This window comes from Lactuca virosa, chromosome 6, assembly GCF_052849685.1.
Source record: "Lactuca virosa cultivar CGN04683 chromosome 6, Lactuca_virosa_CGN04683_v6, whole genome shotgun sequence".
Lineage (NCBI taxonomy): Eukaryota > Viridiplantae > Streptophyta > Magnoliopsida > Asterales > Asteraceae > Lactuca > Lactuca virosa.
Window position 1 is genome coordinate 71,019,237 of NC_136431.1, and position 21,943 is coordinate 71,041,179.

At 34.9% G+C, this 21,943-nt stretch overlaps 2 protein-coding genes across 3 annotated transcripts; one reads left to right on the top strand and one right to left on the bottom strand.

The window, feature by feature from the left end:
• The first annotated feature begins 14,255 nt into the window (after window positions 1-14,255).
• LOC145119274 (Ubiquitin carboxyl-terminal hydrolase family protein) lies at window positions 14,256-15,848 on the top strand. Its single transcript, XM_079054902.1, has one exon. The coding sequence runs from the start codon at window positions 14,268-14,270 to the stop codon at window positions 15,594-15,596; it is 1,329 nt and encodes a 442-aa protein (XP_078911028.1). The 5' UTR covers window positions 14,256-14,267; the 3' UTR covers window positions 15,597-15,848.
• Window positions 15,849-16,275: 427 nt separating this feature from the next.
• LOC145119273 (DEAD-box ATP-dependent RNA helicase 37-like) lies at window positions 16,276-19,965 on the bottom strand. Of its 2 annotated transcripts, none has more exons than XM_079054900.1 (7): window positions 19,786-19,965; window positions 18,401-19,298; window positions 18,230-18,313; window positions 17,854-18,096; window positions 17,294-17,461; window positions 17,109-17,219; window positions 16,276-17,027 (listed from the first exon to the last, which is right to left on the bottom strand). In XM_079054900.1, the coding sequence occupies exons 2-7, from the start codon at window positions 19,169-19,171 to the stop codon at window positions 16,542-16,544; spliced, it is 1,863 nt and encodes a 620-aa protein (XP_078911026.1). In that variant the 5' UTR covers window positions 19,172-19,298; window positions 19,786-19,965; the 3' UTR covers window positions 16,276-16,541. The 2 variants fall into 2 exon arrangements, with proteins under 2 accessions (XP_078911026.1, XP_078911025.1); XM_079054899.1 differs by having other exon boundaries at window positions 19,767-19,965.
• Between the last annotated feature and the right edge of the window lie 1,978 nt (window positions 19,966-21,943).

The window sequence follows — 21,943 nt, forward strand, 5'->3', positions numbered from 1 at the left end:
TCCTAAAAAGAATTTCAAGAACTAATCAAGAATAAAACCTGAGGTTCTTCACTAGCACACGACTTGAGGTTTATAACCTATCGTGTTGACATATTCTGTGCCCATTCCAGTTAAAGTTGGCTTTGCATAGGAGTTCTGAAAGTTCTCAATTGGTTGCATAACAACTTGGAAGCAATGGCAGGCCCTGTACTGCCAGGTGGCAAGAAGTTAAGAATGCATAAGTTCAGTCCATATGAGTTTGGATTTGTCATTATCCTTGTCTTGTGATTATGGTTTTGACGATTCACATGGATAAGAACACATACACCATAAAATCTAAGGGTCATAAGGTTTCTCTCCGATTCATGAAAATGATGGTGAGGAAACACTTCCACCAAGTAGATTTGAAGCAGATGGCAAAAGGTCTAAACAATTGAGACTATGATTACGGCATCCCTTTTCATAGTTTTGAAATTGTTTAGACACACATGCATGCTATCTAAGGAAAGGTGTATGATTTTGATAAAGTTTTATCAAAGCATCTCGTATCAGAAATCTGAACTTTGGTAAGAAAGTCAATAAAGTATTGATTTCTAGAAGTCCAGCTGATTTCTGAGTACATGTCAAAGCTAGTGGGAGCATAAGTGTTATGCTAATAATCATCATGTTAGTGGGAGCATGATAATTATTGTTAGTGTTGCAAGTTAGCAATGTTAATTATAGAAAACAAAAGTTTCAATTCGTGAGGCTGCAGGGATTGAAAAAGTTGTTTTGCTATAATTAAGGGAGAGGATATACTTCATTTCAGTTCTAAAGGCTTAGATTGAGACCTTAATCATCTTTAGTCAAGAATATATATATGAATTTCATGTTGGATTGGTTCAACTTAAGGAAATTCTATATATTGTGTTCTCAAAATTCGATTATGATTACGGCATCTCTCTTCATAGTCAAATTTTTGAAAACATGGCAAATAAAAATATTGTAGCAAAAGACTGGTCTAGAATCATGTCTTTATCTGAGACATCATGAATCGTGTACCATTTGCTTTGGGTACAGGATCGATTGCATGTGCTATAATATTTGTCATTTCTAAATTTTTCCAAATGCCCAGAGGCATTAAGAAGGGAAAAGGTCTAGAATTGGATATGACTAAAATGATTAAGCAATTGTCGAGGACAGTCTGAGGTTTACCAAAGATTGGTTGCTCAGGGACAGTTGGAAGTATAGTGCTAATTTTGGAAGGACCATATTGACATATTCTGAAAAGAGGCATCTCTTATTCAGAAGTGATAGTCAAAATGAGAATATGGAGTTGTCTCCATAGGTGGAAGTTATCTGTGTAAGATTAGAAAACTTAATGCAAGAAGCATGTCCAAAGCAATGTACTTTGAATATGAGACTTAGTTTCCATGGAGTTGATCTCCATTGGAATACCTTATAATGACTGTTTACAAGTCTTTGTGACTTTGTACATATTCATTACAGGAGGGTCAGTGCATATAAGTTTAAAATCTAAACAAATTTCGATAAATGATAGGAATTTGAAATTCTCACATTTTTCGATAAGGATTTGGGAGTGTGAAATTAGAATCATTGAAATTATGTTCAATTGGTTTATTTCACAAAGTAAGGATCATAGACAAACATAGAGTGCATACTTGGTGTATGGCAAAGCTATTGTTTAAGAAAAACATAGTGTACATGCTTGGAGCATGGGACAACTAGTGTTTTTAATTCAAGTATAAAGGTGATAAAACCGAAACAATGAATAATGAGTAATCAGTATGGTGATAAATAAAAGTGTTTATTTATATTCATAGGGTTTGATACCATATTTGATTCATTTATTCTTGTGTTTCACTTTGCATGTTTTGACTTCCAGAATAACTAAGTCGTTCTTCCTGAATGATTAAGTTATTCAAACCATCCACAGTCGGTCATATGGTGGAAGTAGATATGAATCAAGACTGTCATGGGTTGGTTTGTAGAGGTCCAAGTTGGTGGACAAAGTGGTGCTACAACACTCATGAGTGCTCATAAGTTCTGAGTATTGGATTCAACCCACGCTCATTTGAATCACTTCATGGATTTTGTCACGAGTGATCATGAGACGATAATATCTTATATTCTTAAAACCTAGAGATATGAGTTGTTACTATGAGTTAGTTATACATTGATTGCACGAAAACGCATTGGTAACTCGATGTTATAAAACGTGCCTTTGTGTATGATTCAACAAGTAGTAGAACAAGCTATATGAGTCGAAGTTTATCCATTCCTTTTACCTTCGGGATAAAAGCGATATCTGTGGGCCCCTCGATGATTTAGCAATGACACATGTGAGTGCTTGGCCAAGCCAGGACTGATTTGATTTGTTCAATCAGTCAGTCATCATAAATCGGAAATCGGGAAACAACAAATGGACAGAGAGAATGATTATAATCCATGTCTCAGTCCATATGATATCTAGAATGGAGGAATATATGATCCCTTATCTAATGGACAAGTCATTGACAAGGTCAGAGTTCGACAACGGCTTTAAGAGCTACGATTGCCAGTTAGGTTTTGAAGTCATACTCAATAATAGTTTTAGACTTATCCAAGTGGGAGACTGTTGGATTAATGTCTAAGTCCATAACTATATTTGGTATGTACTTGACCCGACCCGGCATGGTCCATTTGGGTTGCACCGACACAATTTATATGGATAGTCTTTTGAGAATAGTATATTTATGATTTATATTAATATATTATAAGTTCTAATATATTAATATGGAATCATATTATTTAATTAGTATTGATCAAGAATTAATTTAGAATTAATTAAGTGATCAAAAAGAACTAATTAAATATGGACTCTTATATATATGGAATGGGCCAAGTTCATTTAGGTTGGGCTAAGCTTTCATGGATGGTCCATGGAGCTTTTAACCCATGGATCCTATGTAAATGAAAGGTCATGGGTATTAGGGTTTACATGGATGTAACCCTAATCCTCCATAATATATAAAGGGGTCCTTGGCTCACAAAATTGGCACAAGTGTGTGAAAAAAAGTGTGGGCCGATTTTAGTGTGCATACATATTCTCTCAAGTTCTTCCAAGGTGTTTTGGTGATTTGTGATTCCATTTGAGGCTTCCACACTATTGGGGCTAAGCTCTTAAAGCTTGAAGACATCAAGCTACATCAAAAGGTATGTCATCTAACTAGAACTTTGTAGTATAGGTGCTTCATAATATGCTAGTTAGGATGAAACCTTGGAATAGTTAATATTTGCATGTATAATAGAGAAAACATAGATCCAAGGTTTATAGGGTTGCATGTACACCATAGGAGTGTTAGAATGCCCAAAACCCAACAGTTATGGCCTTCTGAATAAAAAGGGCCATGCATGGATGTAAAGGCAGAGGCTTTGCGTGTTATTTCGACCCTAGAAGGTTATATCTAGGTCATGGATGCCTTGTGCTCGACTGTGATCGTCTGAATAGAATTGGACATAGAGTGACTCAGCGAGTCACTTATGGGACTCGGCGAATCAGACCGTGTTCTTGCCCCAAAACCCTTCTGTTGAAGGGTATGAGTTGAGTTGGAAAGGGGCTCGGCCAGTCTGGGTTCTTAGGGGACCTGGAGATCATCGCACTCGACGAGTTCAAAGAGGAACTCGGTGAGTCCAAGGCAATCTCCCAACCTATGAAGACGGACTCGACGAGTTGCTCATACAACTCGGCGAGTCACAGACTAGTCACACTCATATGATGAAGATGGACTCGACGAGTTCAAGGATGAACTCGGCGAGCCAGATGAAGATAGTCCCGATGTTATGTTGAAGGGGAACGCGTCGAGTTCTTGCTAGACTCGACGAGTAGAGTCGGAGTTGGGAGCAGATGAAAGAATAGGGACTCGACGAGTTGGTTGACCAACTAGGCGAGTCAGGTCAACCTGGAAGTGTTGACTTTGACCATGGACCGTTGACTTTGACTTTGACCAGAGTTGACTTAGTTTGACTTCTGGAGGGCATTTTTGGGACTAAGTGTTATGTTGGTATTGGTAGCTCGGGGAGCTAGGGGAGCAGCGGTTCGGGGAATTATCGGATAGCAGCCAGAGGTTTCAGCCAGTCTTCAGCAGTGTGAGGTGAGTCTCCTCACTGTGTGAATGGGTCTACGGCCATAATGTCGGCCCATGTAGTTTATGAATAGGAAGACCCGGGGGTTAGCCCTAGGTACTGTATGCTAGTATGTTATTCCAGACAAGGTCCAGTGTCGGGTGGGAGCCCGAGGAATGTTTGCATGATAGTTTATACTTGTTGTCTTTGTGATACTTGTATGTGCCTGGTAGGGAGTTGAGTGTGGGCGGGGGGGCCTTATCTCACTATCAGCAGGAGCATGGACAGGGTTCCATGACTCACCAGTAGCAGGACATGGGCGGGGCCCAAGATAGGCGAGGCCTTAGTACCAGACTACAGTAGAGCAGGTTTAGCTTACGTGTTATGTGCTATGATTATGTGTCGTATATGTTTAGCGGGCGGGGCCTAAGAAAGACAGATATGTATACCGAGTGGGGCTTGATGTCAGGCGGGTCCCGATGTCGGAGCTAGTCCGATGCCGGGCAAGTCCCGATGCAACGGGCGGGGGCCCAGTATGTGGTTATGTATGTGGTATGTGGTAGGTTGGGGAACTCACTAAGCTTCGTGCTTATGGTTTTCAGTTTTGGTTTCACGTATTTCCGGTAGCGGAGGAAGGAGCTCGGGGTGATCGCATGGCACACACCATTGTTGTTTAGCCTGGGATGTTTTACTCTGATAAAAAGAATATGTTTTGAGATTATACTCTGATTTGATATAACAGTCTTGTTTATATATGAAATGGTTGATTATGATGGCTTTCACTAATGATTTAAAAATGGAATTTTCGGACCGTATTTTTGGGATGTTACATATTGTATCTCATAATGTTCTCCCTTCCACATATTTTAACCACCATGAATTTACAAATGATACATGTTACTTCTCAATCATTATACTTTTATTTAACATGATAAATATTCTACCTCTGTAAATTCCATGTATACCTTTGAATAAGCTCAAGTATAGATAATTCATCATTTACCCACACACTAAATCCATTACTTTTTAGAAAAATATATTGATCCATAGCAATCTCAAAAGTATATGTATCATAATTAAGACAATGAATGTGATTTTTCATTTATGAATTAGTGATTGTTATAGAACACTATTACAAAACACTATGCTAATTTTCAAAGTCATATAATAAAACCCATATGACATGGGAGGTACTCGTCAGCATGGAAATTACCATTATGTTGTCCTAAACCTGATCCTCTTATACTTTTATTGTTCGAAGGTTTAAATAAATTGAATCAGATAAATCTTAAACTCTAAGATAAAGTCCCGTACAAATTTTCCCGATGGAAAGTCACACTTAGGGTGTGTTTGGTTCACGGATTAAGATGAAATTTAAAGGCACTAAATGTAGATTTAAGTAAAAATAGCATTTCCTTGACACATTAAAATGAATATAAATTCTTTAAATTCCATTAAATTCCAATTTTGAAGGAAATAGTCATTATTTAATTAAGGAGAAATATTTTCGATTTAATTCTTTATGTTTTATTAAAAATACTAAATTATCCCCTGCAATCTTTTTTACAACATGAATGAAACTAAGTATTTATAACTATTACTTTTAACGAGTATTCTGGTTAATAATTTTTAAAAGTTATTGATTTTCCTTTTGTTAATATTTTGATTAAAGTTAATATTTCAAATAACAAGTCATTAATTTTAAGATAATGTATTATATATATTTTATTTATATTATTTATAATGGTTACTTTTTAATTATTTAAAAACTACCTTTTTGAAATAATTTTTTAACAAAATAGGTTTTGGTCAAAATAGGGTCATCGTTGGGTATGACATGAACTACATGATAGGCGTATGTAGTCAAGATGGGATTTGTTCCCTCTTATTCGTTGAGAGTTAGACATTTAAGGCCTAACTAAAAGTTAAACACCACGTGAGATTGATCGTGATCCATATCTCATGTTCAACATGATGTCTGAGACAAAAGAATAACTGATACCACACATTTAGTAACAATTATAGCTTAGAGCTCCTATAATTAGTTGTTTATAAGATGGCACCCTTCATATGTTATTAGGGGCAATAGTTTGTTGCTAGACGCTAGCTATTGTCTATGTCAATCTATAATAAATCTTGTGCAAGTGGGAGATTGTTGAATCTATATGCCCAAGAATCATTATTGAGTGATATTGCTAATAATATATGATCCTATAGAGTCACACATTTATCAAGTTTGCACATTTTGTATATTTATTATTAATATGATTATTAATAAATAATATCAATTCTTGTATTTAATTAGGGAATAATTATTGTTTTGTGAAAATAATAATTAAAAGAGAGTATAACTAGTTATTATATCATATGGTATGATTTAATAAATCATGTACAAAGTTTTGGACTAGTTGAATCATTTTGTCTTTTACCTAAAGACAGTTTATATTTTATAAATTTTGAGTTTATAAAATTTAAACAATTCTTCTTCTTTATAGTTAGACAATTTTTGTCTTTTTGAAGGCATGGCCAAAATTATTATTATAAGAAGAGAGGTTGTTTTTCAACTTTCTTCTTATGTCTCTCACGTATTTAACTACCAATACTTTATTTTATCATACATCATACATACTTATAAAGCTAGCATTTTTTCTTGAATCTCATGCATTTGAAACCCCATTTTTTAACTTCCTCAAACCACATTCATTTGAAACCCCCTTTTTTAACTAATGCAACTCAAAAGTTTTCTTAATTATGATTTAACACTCAAAAGTTTTATAACTTATATTATGTTTAATTAGCATTTAGTGAAAAGTTTACTATAAAAAGACCAATCTTTTGGGAAGACATGCATACAAATCATATACAAATTTCAGAAAGAAAACAAACTTAAAGGTTTTTGTGTTGGGTTGAGGTCTTATGACCACTTTTATAGATATGCTATTATATTAGAGCTTTTAATTTGTAAGTTTGTTATACTAATTCGTTTTTATATTTTCTTCGTTTTTAGATTATTGTAATACAGTCGTTGTATATTGTGGTTTAATTGTTAATATATTGATCATATGTTATATAGGGTGATGTCGAAATATTTAATTAAATATTTTAAATATGTTTTTTTGTTTTGTAATTGTACCGTTTCAAAAAGATAATTAATTAAAACTCATAAATATGTTATACTTTCCATCTCTCTCTCTCTCTCTCTATATATATATATATATATATATATATATATATATATATATATATATATATATATATATATATATATATATATATATATATATTATAATAGAGGTCAAAACACTTCAACCAAAATTCATTTAAAATCTAATATTTCAAATGTTTTATAATAATGATTGTAAAAATTTCAACATGTGTTACTTAATTGATTAATTAATAAAAATATTAATGTTTTGAAACTCCTAACTCTTAAACTTATATTATTTAATTTGTTAGTTAACTAAAATATTTTTCCTACATAAAGATAACATTTTTATGTTTGGTTACTCATATTTGTTTATGTAATTAGAAAACAAGGTGTACATAGAATGACTACTTCAATTTCACATAGGAATCGGTACCACTAAAGATGTATGTTGTCTTTAACCGGTGGTAGGAGATCCACATATCCTTTTTAATTATTTATATTAATGTTTAGTAATATCAATTTTATATTCATATTCACCTTAATTTTTTATGTACAAATTAAGGAAGAGGATTCTCGGCGCACCAACATAAAGTCAAACATACGCCTTGCAAATTATGTAATTAAAATTAAATTCATATTTACTAATCGACTTATTTTAAAACTCTTGATGACATTTATGTATAATGATATATTTTGTATGACTTCATTCTTAATTTCAATGTTTAATATTTGAAAATTCATATATGAAACCTCGGATGTTTTTGTGTAATATAAAAAATAGTGTAATACAAAGTTTATTAGTTCAATATTGTTTATTAATAGCTCATTCAAAACAACTTATTTCTTATTTTATCCAAAAAAATATTATCGGACATAAGAAAAGTAGATTATATTAATGTTATACAAAAACTTATAATATATATTGGATATTATAAAAGTAAAAGTAAAGTTTATAAGGTATGGACTATATTAGATAGTATCAAAATATAAATTGATGGATTTTTATGTTATTTGATAATTCGGTTAATGCCCAAAACATGACTAAAAACGTAAATTCAACATATTTCTATTTTTTCCCATAATTATTTTAACCACTTAAATGCATTCTTGCGCAACGCGCGAGGTTACGCCTAGTTATAATATAAAGGTATATCCTGCATGGGAGTATAAAAGGAGGGTTTTGGCATGAGTTTTTGACTAGTTTTTCTAGTCTTCCTTCTCATGGCCAAAAATATACTCTCTCCATCTCTTCTTCTTGTCTTTTGAAGTTTAGTGAAGAAATGATGCTCTAAAGTGCTTCTCCTTTGGTGCTTATTTGAGTTAAGCACTTAAAGGCTTAAGAAGTACTTTATACAGTAAGGAACTAACCTGCCAAGTGCATTATTCTTGATGGTGGATACACATAGAGAAATTCTATTCTTGAATTTTTGCTATCTTCATCAACACCCCAAAACCAAATTGGTTCAAAGGTTTCAAAGGTTTCAAAGGTTATCATTCTAAAACATTTTTTGGTTGTTTTTAATATCATTCTAACATCTATGATGGATCCTAGATGGTTTGGTTTTATTATAAACTAAAAAATAAACTTGTTATTTTTAACGCTTCCGTTAACAGGTTTTTATGAAAAACACACTTATATTTTGTATCAAAACCATAGTATTCCCCTTGTCACCGTGGCAAGGGTTGCGGCCAAAATCGCACCACTCCTTATGGTCTAATGCAAACGGTACAAGTACTCGTAGTAGCATATTCAAGATCGAGAAACAAAACAATACAATAAGAGCATTGCAGACAACAGTCATAAGACCTTGTTCAACTTATCAATGGCAATGGAACTCCCAATCACCTCCTGGATGTCAGATGCAATCAACGCTATTTCAGCCATAAACCATAGAACTATAATCGCCCAATAAGGGTACTCATCCATGAAAAATCTTTGCCATGTGTCTCCCCGTAACCACCCCATTCCTAGCGGACAATAGCTGGATCAAAAGCCCCATTATGGTGGACTACAAGAGCAACCACAACAAAGAGTAACTGAAAACAGCACCAGCTTACAGATCCCCCTCTAGGTTTCCTGGATCAAGAAACGTTCTCATCAAAAATTCAGACCGGTGAATTTCCATAGCTTCTTCCAGGAGAACGGTGGTGGTGGAGGTATAAGGGTGTGATGGTGGTGATAGTTGGTGAAGTTATCAGTTGTGGGTTGATAATGATGACCAAAGAAGATGATGAACACGAGAGGGAGACGAAATATGTGTGCGTATATGAGAGAGAGAGAGAGAGAGAGAGAGAGAGAATATGATTATTTAGTCACTTTATTAATTTATTAAATGAGTTGGCATAAGAAGTAATCAGGCTTTTTTGTCATTTTTCCTTTAAAATAATTACAACGCTTTAACCTCCACAAATTTAACCTCCACATCTAAATTACTCGGTACTTATTTTTAATAACAAAAATAATAATTTATTATAAGCTTTAAAAACACAAAGCACAATAATTGAACTTTTATGGGTCTTTTTTTAGTCATGTAGAAGTTACTTTATACCATTTTTAAATAATCGGTAACTTTTTATTTAAAATGATTCATTTATTATTTTAAACATTTATTATTTTAGACATAATGGCAAATTTTGTTATCAATTCAATGTATTATTTAATTAAAAAAGACACATACCTTAATGCATATAACATTTTATCTAGAAAATATCATTACTTATTTAGTCACTTAATTTATTTAAAGTTATTTCAAGAACGGTTTGTTGTTTTATTCCATCCAGCAAAAACAAATAAAGCTTTTCATTCCAATATAATGAATCATTCCATTCCTTTTGAGATTCTCGTTAAGTCCTACATGGCTACATGTCTAGATAACCATTTTACCTTTATATTAAAAAACCAAATTTCACAATAAGAAAGGTTGGTTTAAAAAAAAGGCAAATAGATAAACTGTTAGGGTGCGTTTTGTTGTGGAAAATTTTTTACTTTTCTAGGAAAATTTTCCAAGAAAAACGGAAATTTTGAAAACGCGTTTGGTTCATTCAGTTTTCCAAAATTTTCCAAGAAAATGAAAATTTTCAGTTTTCCAAATTGTATGTAAATTAGAAAAGTGATTTTTATAGTTTTCCAAAGTTTTCCAAATTTCTAAGATGGAAAATGAAAACTGTTCCGGTTTCAACCAAACGCGTTTTCTAAAATTTTCATTGAAAATTGAAAATAAAAACTCAACTCTATTTCCTGAAAACATTTTCTTAGAAAATGAAAACAGTTTTCCACAACCAAACGCACTCTTAGGCCCCGTTTGATAGACATCTTTCCAGGTTCAAACAGATCTTTCTGGCTGAATGGATAGGAAAGATTGTTTGATATGCACAAAAAAATAGGTTTTTCCGGTAAGATATGTCTTTCCCAGAAAGTTTCAAAACCATATCTTTCTGGCTGAATAGACTGGAAAGACAATTGTGCCCAAAACTCTGCCTCTTTCTTTCTTGCATTATTAATTTCTTTTAAATAATTTTTTTAATTTATTTTTTATTGAATTATTATATATTAATAAATATTATTTTTAATATATAATATTTATGTATTAATTAATATTATTTTATTGGATTATTAATTTCTTTTAAATAATTCTTTTTTTATTTCTTTTTAATGGATTATTATATATTAAAAATTATTATTTATAAATATATAATATTTATATATTAGTAAATATTACTTTATTGGATTATTAATTTCTTTTAATTAATTTTTTAAATTCATTTTTGTTGGAATAGTTTTTTTTTTTTTTTGACAACACTACCATCATCCTAATATATTTTTAAAATTATCCATCCATCCCACCACTATTGGACATAAACCGAGTAAAAAATCACATGTTGAGTTATAAAAAAAAAAAAATTTGCTAGAAAGAATAACGAGGTAACATTAACTTGAAAAAAAACTAAAAACAACTTAATCGACATTCTATTTGGAATTTAAATGATTATTATGTAACTTTGATTTTGTATGACAATTTGTATGTTTTTATAATTATTTAGCAACTTCATCCATCACAGTATAGAACAGCAGGGTAATATTGTCATTTTTCATCATTCAGCACAGTCAATCAGATGTACAATCAAACAATATTGTTTCTTTCCAAGACAGAAAACTTTCTCATACAACACTTTCCCAGACAGAAACTATCAAACGAGACCTTAGTTTCTCACTTTCTTACAAAATCTATTTATGTTTGCAGAGATAAAGTATGGGTCACAACTTTCCATGGTTGTTGGATTCCATCCTCTGCATCGGTGTAGTGCTCCACGGAGTTTGTGATTCTAAACCCAAGTTCAACGGGTTCTTTTAGATTCCCGGAATGAACGGGCATGAAATCAGACAAGGATTCGTATATACCTTGTTGCAGGATTCGGTTGCTATCTTTCAGGTTTGTATTTGGCTCCTTACAAAGCTTTTTATGGCATGGCTTCCTATGGAGTCACCTCAATGTTTTCAAAATTATAGAAAAAAAAAAAAGAAACCGCAGAGGAGGAGAACCATATTATAATAACAGAAAGCACTCTCGTCGGACACTGATAAATCAGGCTTTTTTATTTATGAATCCCATGATTTTGTAGTGCATTGTACAATTTAAATGTAACACGTTAATGAAAGGAAGTTGTGTAATATGGTGTGACTAGACACTCCAACAATTTTGACTTTCATATTTTTTTTTTTGAGAATTTGTTGTGATTTGTTTGATTGTTGTGAAATCTTGTTTCTTTTCATTGTGGAACTATAATAGTATAGTACCATGATATAAACAATAAGAGAAGTTTATAATATATTAGTATGCATTAGAAGTAAATGCTATGTATTAATGTATAGTTAGTTTGTAATCAACTATGTTAAAGAGTGTATTTGAGTATTGAGTGTGGGCAACCGGATGAAACACCAATTTGGTGTCACGTCACATGTCACATAGGCAATGGTGTTATAACACCAAACAAGGAAATGGTTTTCATGTTATAACACCAATATTTTCCATGTCATATTTTTCTTTTTGAATTTTTTTTCGAGTTTGTTTTTTTTCCTTTTTCGTGTTTCTTTTTTTTAAATGATAAAACAAATATATTTTTTTAAAACATAATATTAAAAAAAAAAGACATATTATTTAAAAACTAAAGATTACGATTAAAAAAACATTAATTTTAAAAAATAACATTTTTTCCTAGTCCTAATTAACCCAAATAACATCTAACTTAAACCTAAAACCATAATATTTTATTACTAATCCTAATTAACCCAAATATTCTTTCTAATTTGATCATTCATCGCTTGTAGCACCGCTAGATCTTGAGGCGACAAACCTTCCTCGCTTCTCCCGTGCATGCATTTCTAGAAACTCCAAGTGGCGACGTTTCAACTCATTTTTTTCTTTTTGTAATTATTGTGTTCATCGAATTTCGCTTTCATTTCCGTCGCATCTTTTGCTTTCGCCTCAACCTCATCCACATGTCTTGCAGTGCGCCTCGCTTTGTCGCATCCGGGCGGTCGTTGTGGTGGGGAGATCTCCTCGATATCATCTGGTATCTCATTGGTGTCGGCGTTTAGGTCGATGTGAGTCCATGCGCCTGACACGTCGACCGAGCTCGAATTTCGAGACTTCTTAGATTGAACTTCCGACGATGTAGGAGTTTTATTCCACCGTGGATCCACTCGCAGCAACTCCCACGACTTCTCGAACTCGAACACATGTCTCATTTCGAACCAATATTGTTCTTTTGCAGATTTGAATAAATCAAAGTCGTTTGCTCCGCTCTGCTGTTGCACCTGAAGTCTGGTGTAAATACCATTGAATTTTGTGCACCGCTTAGTTATTTGACTTCATTTGTTGCTTAGCATGTCCGTATTGCGATACGGTTTTTTCTTCAACATAGTGTGGAATTTTTCGAGCACCGCCCACCAATACGCACCTTTCTTCATACCGTTACCGCGAAGTTCGTCTTTTAAAGTAGTACATCATGTTGTCGTCAGAGTATATTCCTCCTCCAGTGTCCACCATTGTGGAACTTCCTCACTTTCCGCTTCAACCGCTATAGCTTTCCCTTTCCCTCTTCCTTTCATTTTCCCTTTCCCTCTCCTACTACCTCCCGTTTGTGTTTCGACCGATGGTTGTGTTGGAGGTGGTGGTTGTGTTGGTTGGTTGTTGCATGGAAGAGAAAGTCGGAAAAGGATTTTGTTGCAAATTTGGGTTTTGGTCAAAAGGATTTTGTTGAAGGTAATGTGAGTTAGGAAATTGCAGTGGTGGTGAAGCGGTATTGAAAGAGGCTCCTTGGTATGGGATTTGTGGTGATCCTTGAGACGATAAAATGTTGAAACAATTTTCATAACCGGCAAATCCGAGAAGCGAGGTTGTGTTTGGTTGTGTGTTTGGGTTTGATTGAGGGGTGTTTGGGTTTTGATTCATTTTTTTGGTTGAGAAGAAAGTATAAATTTTATAAAATATAGAGAGAATGAGAGAAAGGTCTAAAAAAATGGGTTAATATGTTGTATTTATATAAAAGTTAAAGGGTAAAAGGTTTTTTTAATTTATGTTTTGACCGTTGGCATACGGTCCATTGCACAACGGTCTTCGTGTTTCACCCGCTGGTAACGAAGACGAGATGCGCCATAACAAGAAAAAACGAGCAAGGGGGCGGCTTTGAGCTCGTTATGACGCCGTTATGGCTTCGCCACGTCGGCCATAACGAGGACGAAACGTAAACCTGTGTTATATTTTATAATGTATAAAAGGAAATGAGAAACTTTTTATATTTATGCTTCTAGTATACGCATTAAAGAACATGTGAAATTAGATTAGAGCAATATGAAAGTAGCAAATAGCAATATAATTCTATTTATATGTTCGTTGTAATATTTTATTAAATTATTCTATTGTTGAATTTATGTTTGAGAATACAATGTTTATTAATAATTATGAAATAATAAAAATTAAAGTATGTTGTTATTTCTTGTATATAGCTTACATTGTAGGGTTGTTCAAACAGAAGCATGAAGTACAGAGGCACCATTAACGATTTGCATTTGCTCTGTGATAAGATCTTCACCTCCCATCTCTCTAACCATCAACAATGTCGAACAATCACAAAAGTCCGATTGAAATGGGTGAAAAACCGATCCCTAGACAACATAATCGACATCCACACCGATCTCAAAGCCGCCTGTTTACTCAAAGACGCCATCATCCACCGCCCTTCCGCCACCCAATTCCTTACCGCGAAATCCATCGCCGACACCCAAAAACTCCTCGGAATCACCGTACCTACCCTCCGTTTCATCCGCCGCTACCCTACTCTCTTCGAAGAATTCCCACACCCTAAGTACCCTTCCCTCCCCTGTTTCCGCCTCACCAACATTGCCCTAAATTTACACAACATTGAACGCAAAATCTATGAAACTCACGAATCAGACATAGTTGAAAGGCTATGTAGAGTGTTAATGATGACCAGAGATAAACAAATACCTCTTCAATCGCTTCATCCGTTAAGATGGGATTTAGGTTTTCCGTATGATTACGATAAAACCCTAATCCAGAACCACCCTGACAAATTCCGAATTGTGAAGGGATCAAACGGGGTATCAAGCTTGAAACTTGAGAAATGGATCGATGAATTTGCTGTTTCCGAGCTTCAAAAGAGCAACGAGATCAAGGAAGCTAAAGCTAACAACAATGATGGTGATCATGATCATTACAGGAGATTTATGAGAGGGCAAACTTCATTAACATTTCCATTAAGCTTTCCTAGAGGTTATGGTGCACAAAAGAAGGTGAAATCATGGATGGATGAGTTTCAAAAGCTGCCATATATATCTCCATATGAGGATTCAACCAGCATCGATCCAGAAAGTGAGTTAATGGAGAAAAGAATCGTTGGGGTTTTACATGAGTTGTTGAGCTTGACTGTTTACAAGAAAACCAAAAGGAATTACTTGAGGAATTTGACAGATGAATTGAATATGCCATTTAGGTTTACAAGAATCTTTACAAGGTACCCTGGGATTTTCTATCTTTCATTGAAGTGTAAGACTACTTCTGTAGCTCTTAAGGAAGGGTATAAAAGAGGAAAATTGGTGTATGCATGTCCGATTGCAAAGCATAGAGGGAAGTTTCATCATGTTATGAGGATTGGATTGATTTACAGGAAGAAAGGGCTGGAGATGTTATCTGATTTGGATAAATTTGTTGCTGCTGATGATGATGATGATGCGATTGGGACTAATGAAAAAGATTCAGATGATGAAGAGATTGAATCGAGTGGTGAATGGGTTGAAGATGAAGATGAAGATGAAGAGTTGGATGATGTTTCTGATCAAGATTAGCAAAGTCAGTTGATTTTAGAGACATTGAGAGGTAATTTTAGTTTACTTGAGGATGAATTTTGTAATTCCCTGTACTTTATTTCATGATATTATATATATCAAGATGAAGATTTGGAATTTGTGAACCCATGGGATAATTGTACAACAAGTAGGAATACTTGATTTTCTTGAATCTTGAATAGGATCCTTACATGTTTCAAAACTTGGGGTTCCTCCCTTTTATAATACAAGGAAAAGTTTGATGAACTATAACTTTCTTCATGAAAATCCAAACTATAATTCAGGTCATTGTCTTCTTTCGTTTTAAGAGGCGATGATGATGCCATCCTTAATACGTTAAAAAAGGGAACCCCAAATGTATTCAAACATGGAAGATAATGGAGTAATAACTGTGTAGTTCTTAAAATCACATAAATGTATTCTGTTAAGGAGATTAATTAGCAAGATTACGTTGAACATGGATAAACCCTAATTGTATCCTGAGATCATTTCCATGTGGTTTTTGTTTTCTTTTATGGAGACCACGTAAGAAGGTCAACCAAAAAGAAACGGGGTCACACATCAGAACAGTTAAAACAAAATATCGGTGCAATTTCAACATGAATTTATGTTTGTTACTAATTTGTTACCAATATATGGAAAAAGATAAAATTCCTAGCATAATAAGTGAGACATGATAAGTTGATAACAAATCTATTAATTTGCATGTTAGGACACAAACAAACAAAGCTTAATAGCTTGCAAAAATCCATACAATTGCCATTTCTTTTCTCAATTCTACACTTGAAAAAAGAAAATACGCAAACCAAAATTAAATAGGTCTCTTCCCATTCCCATTTTAGTCAGCGAATTTGTTTATAAAAAGAATATTTCAAGCAAAATTTCACAAAAACACAATATAATTCTTTCATCCCCACGAAAAAATTATCAACAAATTCCAATCCACTAATCCCAAGCACTCGGTGCACCACCACCGCCACCATATCCACCACCACCGCCTCCATAACCACCACCATAACCGCCGCCACCACCACCATAACCGCCGCCACCACCACCATAGGAGTTATCCTTCCTAAAATCACGGCCACCAAAGCGTCCACCGGATCGCCTGTTCTTACCCCCACCGTAAGACACACGGCTGGCATACCGGGTAAGCCAAGCTGGCACTTCCTGGTTGGCTTCTTGCATTAAGTCGGCTAATGATTTTGCTATGGACGTATTGTTGTCACTGAAGAAAGCTGTGGCCAATCCCGTCTTGCCAGCTCGCCCTGTTCGTCCTATTCTGTGTACATAGTCATCAATGTCATTAGGAAGGTCAAAGTTGACCACATGTGACACGTCAGGGATATCCAGACCACGTGCCGCCACGTCAGTCGCCACCAAAATCGGTGTTTTTCCACTTTTGAATGATCGCAATGCTTGCTCTCTTTCCTAAAATCCACCACGTTTTTACCATTTGTTAAATACCTAAAATACCCTTCCATCACTTTTAAACGATAGCAATGTTCTTACCGGCTGTGATCTGTCACCATGGATGGTAGTAGCTGGGAAGCCATTACTATAGAGCCAATGTTCGAGTGAATCTGCTCCTTTTTTTGTCTCCACAAAAACTAATGTAAGAGCCTGTTGAAAATAATAAGCATTCATATCTTTGCAAGATTTTATAAAGATAAAAAAAATTACTAGTAGAAGTAGACCTTGGTATTAGAATCATTTTCCTTTTGTGCATGAAGGAGGTCCATAAGATGGCTTCTTTTGTCAACTTCTTGAACAAATTCCACCCTTTGAACAATTAAATCGGTACTTGACCCAACACGACCCACGGTTAAAAATATGTAATTTGAAAGAAAATCAGATGCCAGTCTCTGCAAACCAAAAACAATTTATACATTAAAATAATTTCAAGTTTTAGTAAAGCTAAAACATAACACCATATCAGAGCCTAGTGGATACAACAAGAGTGAATTACAAAAATGGTCCCTGTGCTTTCTGATTTTAACCGTGTTTAGCTCAAAAGTGAAACCTTTTTCATTTTTGGTCCTTATTTCAAGGTTTCAATATTGTATTTTGGTCTCTAAAACCTTGAAAGAGAGACCAAAATCAGAAAGTCCTTGGAACCAAAAAAGAAAAAGGTTTTAATTTTGGACTAAACATGGTAAAATTCAGAAAGCATTAAAGCAAAGGGACCATTTTTGTAATTTACTAATAAAATAGAAATAATTAGTAACAGTATTTGAAATAAATCCAAGCAACAAACCTGGATTTCTCTAGGAAATGTAGCACTGAAGAGCATAGTTTGTCTTTGACCTGGTGGAGGCATGTCAGTTTGCTCCACTATTTTTCTGATTTGAGGCTCAAATCCCATATCCAACATTCTATCTGCCTCATCAAGAGCTAGATAACGTATCATTTGCAATGACACTTTTGCCCTTTCCAGCAAATCAACCAACCTTCCTGGAGTGGCGACAAGTATATCGACTCCTCTCTCGAGCTCTCTTAACTATCCATTAGCAAAATTTCACCAAAAACCAGTAAATGTAATACAAACATGTCAAGATCAATGATAGAAATTAGTCATTACTCATTAGCCAATCATATATCAAGAAAAAGAATTCCACTTTAGTTCCAGTTACCTGTTGATTAATCGGTGCTCCACCATAAACAACCACCACCTTGACACCTGTCTGATAAGAAAACTTCCGAGCCTCCTCATGTATCTGCTCATGTAACACACAATATAAAGAATTAAAGATTAAAGATACCAATTATCTCAAGTACATAATAAGTTATTCATAAATGAGAACCTGACAGGAGAGTTCCCTTGTAGGAGATAAAATCAGGGCAAGGGGGAAAACAGTTCTTGTGCCACGTGGTCTTTGTGCAAATTGTCCTCTCATAATCCCACTGATTATAGGGAAGCAAAATGCTGCAGTTTTCCCGGATCCAGTTTGAGCACATGCCATTAAATCACGTCCAGCAAGAGAAATAGGAATGGTGTAACGTTGGACAGGGGTAGGTTTGACATATTTGCACCTTCTAATGTTAAGATTCAGAGCCTCCCCTAAGTCTATTTCTGCAAATGTGTTAACTGGAGGTGGCACATTTTCACCACTAGTTTCCACAGGAATATCCTCATAAGCATCAAAATTGATACCATTGTTTTCTTGCTCAGATGTGATCTCTTCAGCACTATCTATATCCTCATTACCAAATGGATTAACCTCCATGTCTCTACCACCACCACCACCCCAACTACCACCTCTGTTTCCCCAACCCCCTCCACCACCACCACCACCACGGCCGCCAGTACCATATCCTGGCCTACTGTAATCCTGCCTAGGAGCAGCCCATCGTGATCCGCTTGTTTGTCCGCCATATCCTAACCTATCATTTGCAGGTGGTGCACCACTCTGTGATGTGGCTGAGGGAGCCGCCTGCATCTGTGCAGGCGGCCTGTTACGGAGATGAGGTGGAACATAAGCAGGCTTACCTCCAGCTCCTGGAGCTCCACCAACTCCATTGTTGTCGGAGCCTGAAGCTGTATTGTCAACAGAGTCTGCCCAAGAAGATCTCATGGCTTACAAGTATCAATTCTCAATCTTACCTGCAACTAAATCTCACAAAGAAACAACAATTGCTTCTAGATAGCTGTTAACACCGAGCAAATCACAAAAATGTAGCTTTCAACACAGAGATCAATACCTGACCACACAGAAAAAGAATATTAAAGTCGGAAATTTAACAAGATATCGTGCTATTAGCTCATGTAGTTAGATACCGCATAGATAACAAGCAACTTAAATCATGCAAAAACACACGAGCGTCCGATATTTTATAAGATTAATGCATCGCGATAGTTAAAACGCTACTGCAACAATCGATGCAATCAGATTGAAATATTTTACAGAAGCAAGTAATTCATAAAAAAAACACATGGATTGATATTAGATACGCAAATAACAAAAAGGTCCAGGATTCATGTTTATAATATAAACAGATGCAAGTCATTTCATAAGATTTTAAGAGTACATCCGATCGATAAGAAACAATATACGCATATATAGAACGATGTATAAAGCTTGTTGGAGCAATGAGATCGAGCATCTGAAATGTAGAATAATTTGCTCCGCATGCTTATAAAATAAACAGATTTGGAAGCGGAAGCTATACCGAATATATATGAACGCACCCGACGTTGTGGAGTTGAAGAGGAGAGAGATTGCATCAATGGCGGAGCGACCCAAAGCAGAATTTTAGGAGAAATCAGAAACCCTAAGAAAGAGGCCGGAGCTATATTTCAGATGGAGAATTGGGACAGTGAAGAGAAAATATCGGATTAATGGGTGTGCGATTAGATATTTACTTGGATTTAGTTTTGGGCACATAAATATGTTTTTTTTTCTTTGTGCGTAAAATAAAGTCTAACCTTTTTCTAACCCGAGATGCCAAAAGAAAAAAAAAATGTTCGATTTTTGTGTGGTTATGTCCATTGTTGTAAGGGGAAATGATTTAGGAAAGATAATGAAAAATATATATTTAAAAAATATTATTAATTTTTATTTTTTATATATATTATTATTAAATTTAGTAAGTTGTTTAAAAAACTTCATTATTAGGCCGAGCTGAGTGTGGCGGGAAGGTGGTGCGGAGCTCAGAACCGTAGTCGAAACACAACATTGGCGTTACGGTTTAGGGCGCGCGGGATCGGAGTGAGGGGAGGCTACCCCTAGACCTGGAAAATGTGTCGTGTCGTGTCGTATCAGGTTTGTGTCGTGTCATGTCAAGATATTAAACGAGTTGAGAGGGTTTGACACTAACCTGGCCTGTTTAATTATCGTGGTGTGTCGTGTCAACTCATTTATTTTCATGTCGATTTCGTTTCGGGTTCCGGGTTAAGGTTTAAACCTTGTAAATATGTTTTGTCATGTTGGGTTGAAACATTTTAAAATGTTGGAAAGTAGGATACCGGGGAGAAGAAAATGAATAAGTGAAACACCGGAGTTGGGAGGTGGAAAATTCATACTAAGTTTAGAAAGCAAAAAAAAAAAAAAAAAAGTTATGGTTGGCTGGGGGGTGGGGGGGGGGGATAGGTGGTGAAGATGAGTAAAAATAAATCACTTTGAAAATTTGAATTTTACTTTTAATTATTGAGTTTGACCCACTACAAGTCTATAATATATAATATATTTATAAAAATATGAAATTTATAAAAATGATATATAATTAAACGGGTCATATTCGAGTCATCTTTGAGTTGAAAGTCTTCACCCTAACCCTACTCGTTTAATTATCGAGTCATGTCGTGTCAACCCATTTACATAAAAGGTTTTTCTTCAATTCAAAAATTCATAGTCTCTATATGACATGGAAGCAGATAAATAGGACGAGTATTTGAAGATGTTCAAGTGTACCACACGGGATAGTGCGTACAAGTTCACGAAAGCTATTACTTTGGTTTACGGGGAATAATATTTGCGCAAACCAACCATTAACGATGTCCACCAATTGTACACTATGCATGAAAATAAGCATGGGTTCTCGGGAATGCTACGTAGTATCGATTGCATGCACTGGCCTTTGGCATTGTGCCCCAATGCATGGTATGATCAATACATGTGAGGCGATCATAGAGAGCCAATGATTGGTCTAGAAGCAATCGCATCACATGATCTTTGGATATGGCATGCATTTTTTGGTCCAGCTGGCGCAAACACTGAGATCAATGTTCTAGACCAGTCGTCGGTATTCAACGACATTTACCTTGGAAAGTCGTATACCCTTACACTCATAATCTATTTTGAAGGTTGTCCTTAAACATCATCTTACCCACACACAAAGATGATACCTGATATAATGTTTATTATGAAAGCACACACACCCTGCTTTGAAACGATCAACAACTGCCAATCCTTGATAATAGACAATCGATCCTTACGTTAAGCTAACTAAGGTCTCTAAATCTAATACCCAGCCTGAGTGGCCCACTGCTTCTTCATGAAAATACTCGACACTCTCATAGGGAACTATTTTCCATAGTGAGTTTGTTGTCCATCGTCTCCTTCCGTGTCACAGTTTTGAACATATTAAATTCGGACTTAGGGTTCATTTGTTCTAAAACCGATCCCTTTTCCTATAGAGCTTTGTGTCCGACGATTTCAAGCTTCAAGAAGGTTCAAGTGGCGATTTCTCTTGCTAAAGGTAAGGTAAGATCACCTTAAACCTTTGTATTGGTTGGTTTCTCCATTTTCAAGCTTTTAAAGGTATAATGGTGAAATCTGATTTTAGGGTTTTGATGTTAGATTCTTCAAAGTAATCTTGCTATTAGTGTTTGATTAAGTGTTTAGAAA

Bases quoted from the DNA above. Each gene is read 5' to 3' on its own strand.
- LOC145119274 (XM_079054902.1), top strand. From the start codon at position 14,268: ATGAAGTACAGAGGCACCATTAACGATTTGCATTTGCTCTGTGATAAG.
- LOC145119273 (XM_079054900.1), bottom strand. From the start codon at position 19,171: ATGAGATCTTCTTGGGCAGACTCTGTTGACAATACAGCTTCAGGCTCC. The intron at 17,462-17,853 runs GTTTGTTGCTTG...TTTGGTTTGCAG, and splicing joins CATTTCCTAGAGAAATCCAG to AGACTGGCATCTGATTTTCT. The intron at 17,220-17,293 runs GTCTACTTCTAC...TATTTTCAACAG, and splicing joins AAAATGATTCTAATACCAAG to GCTCTTACATTAGTTTTTGT.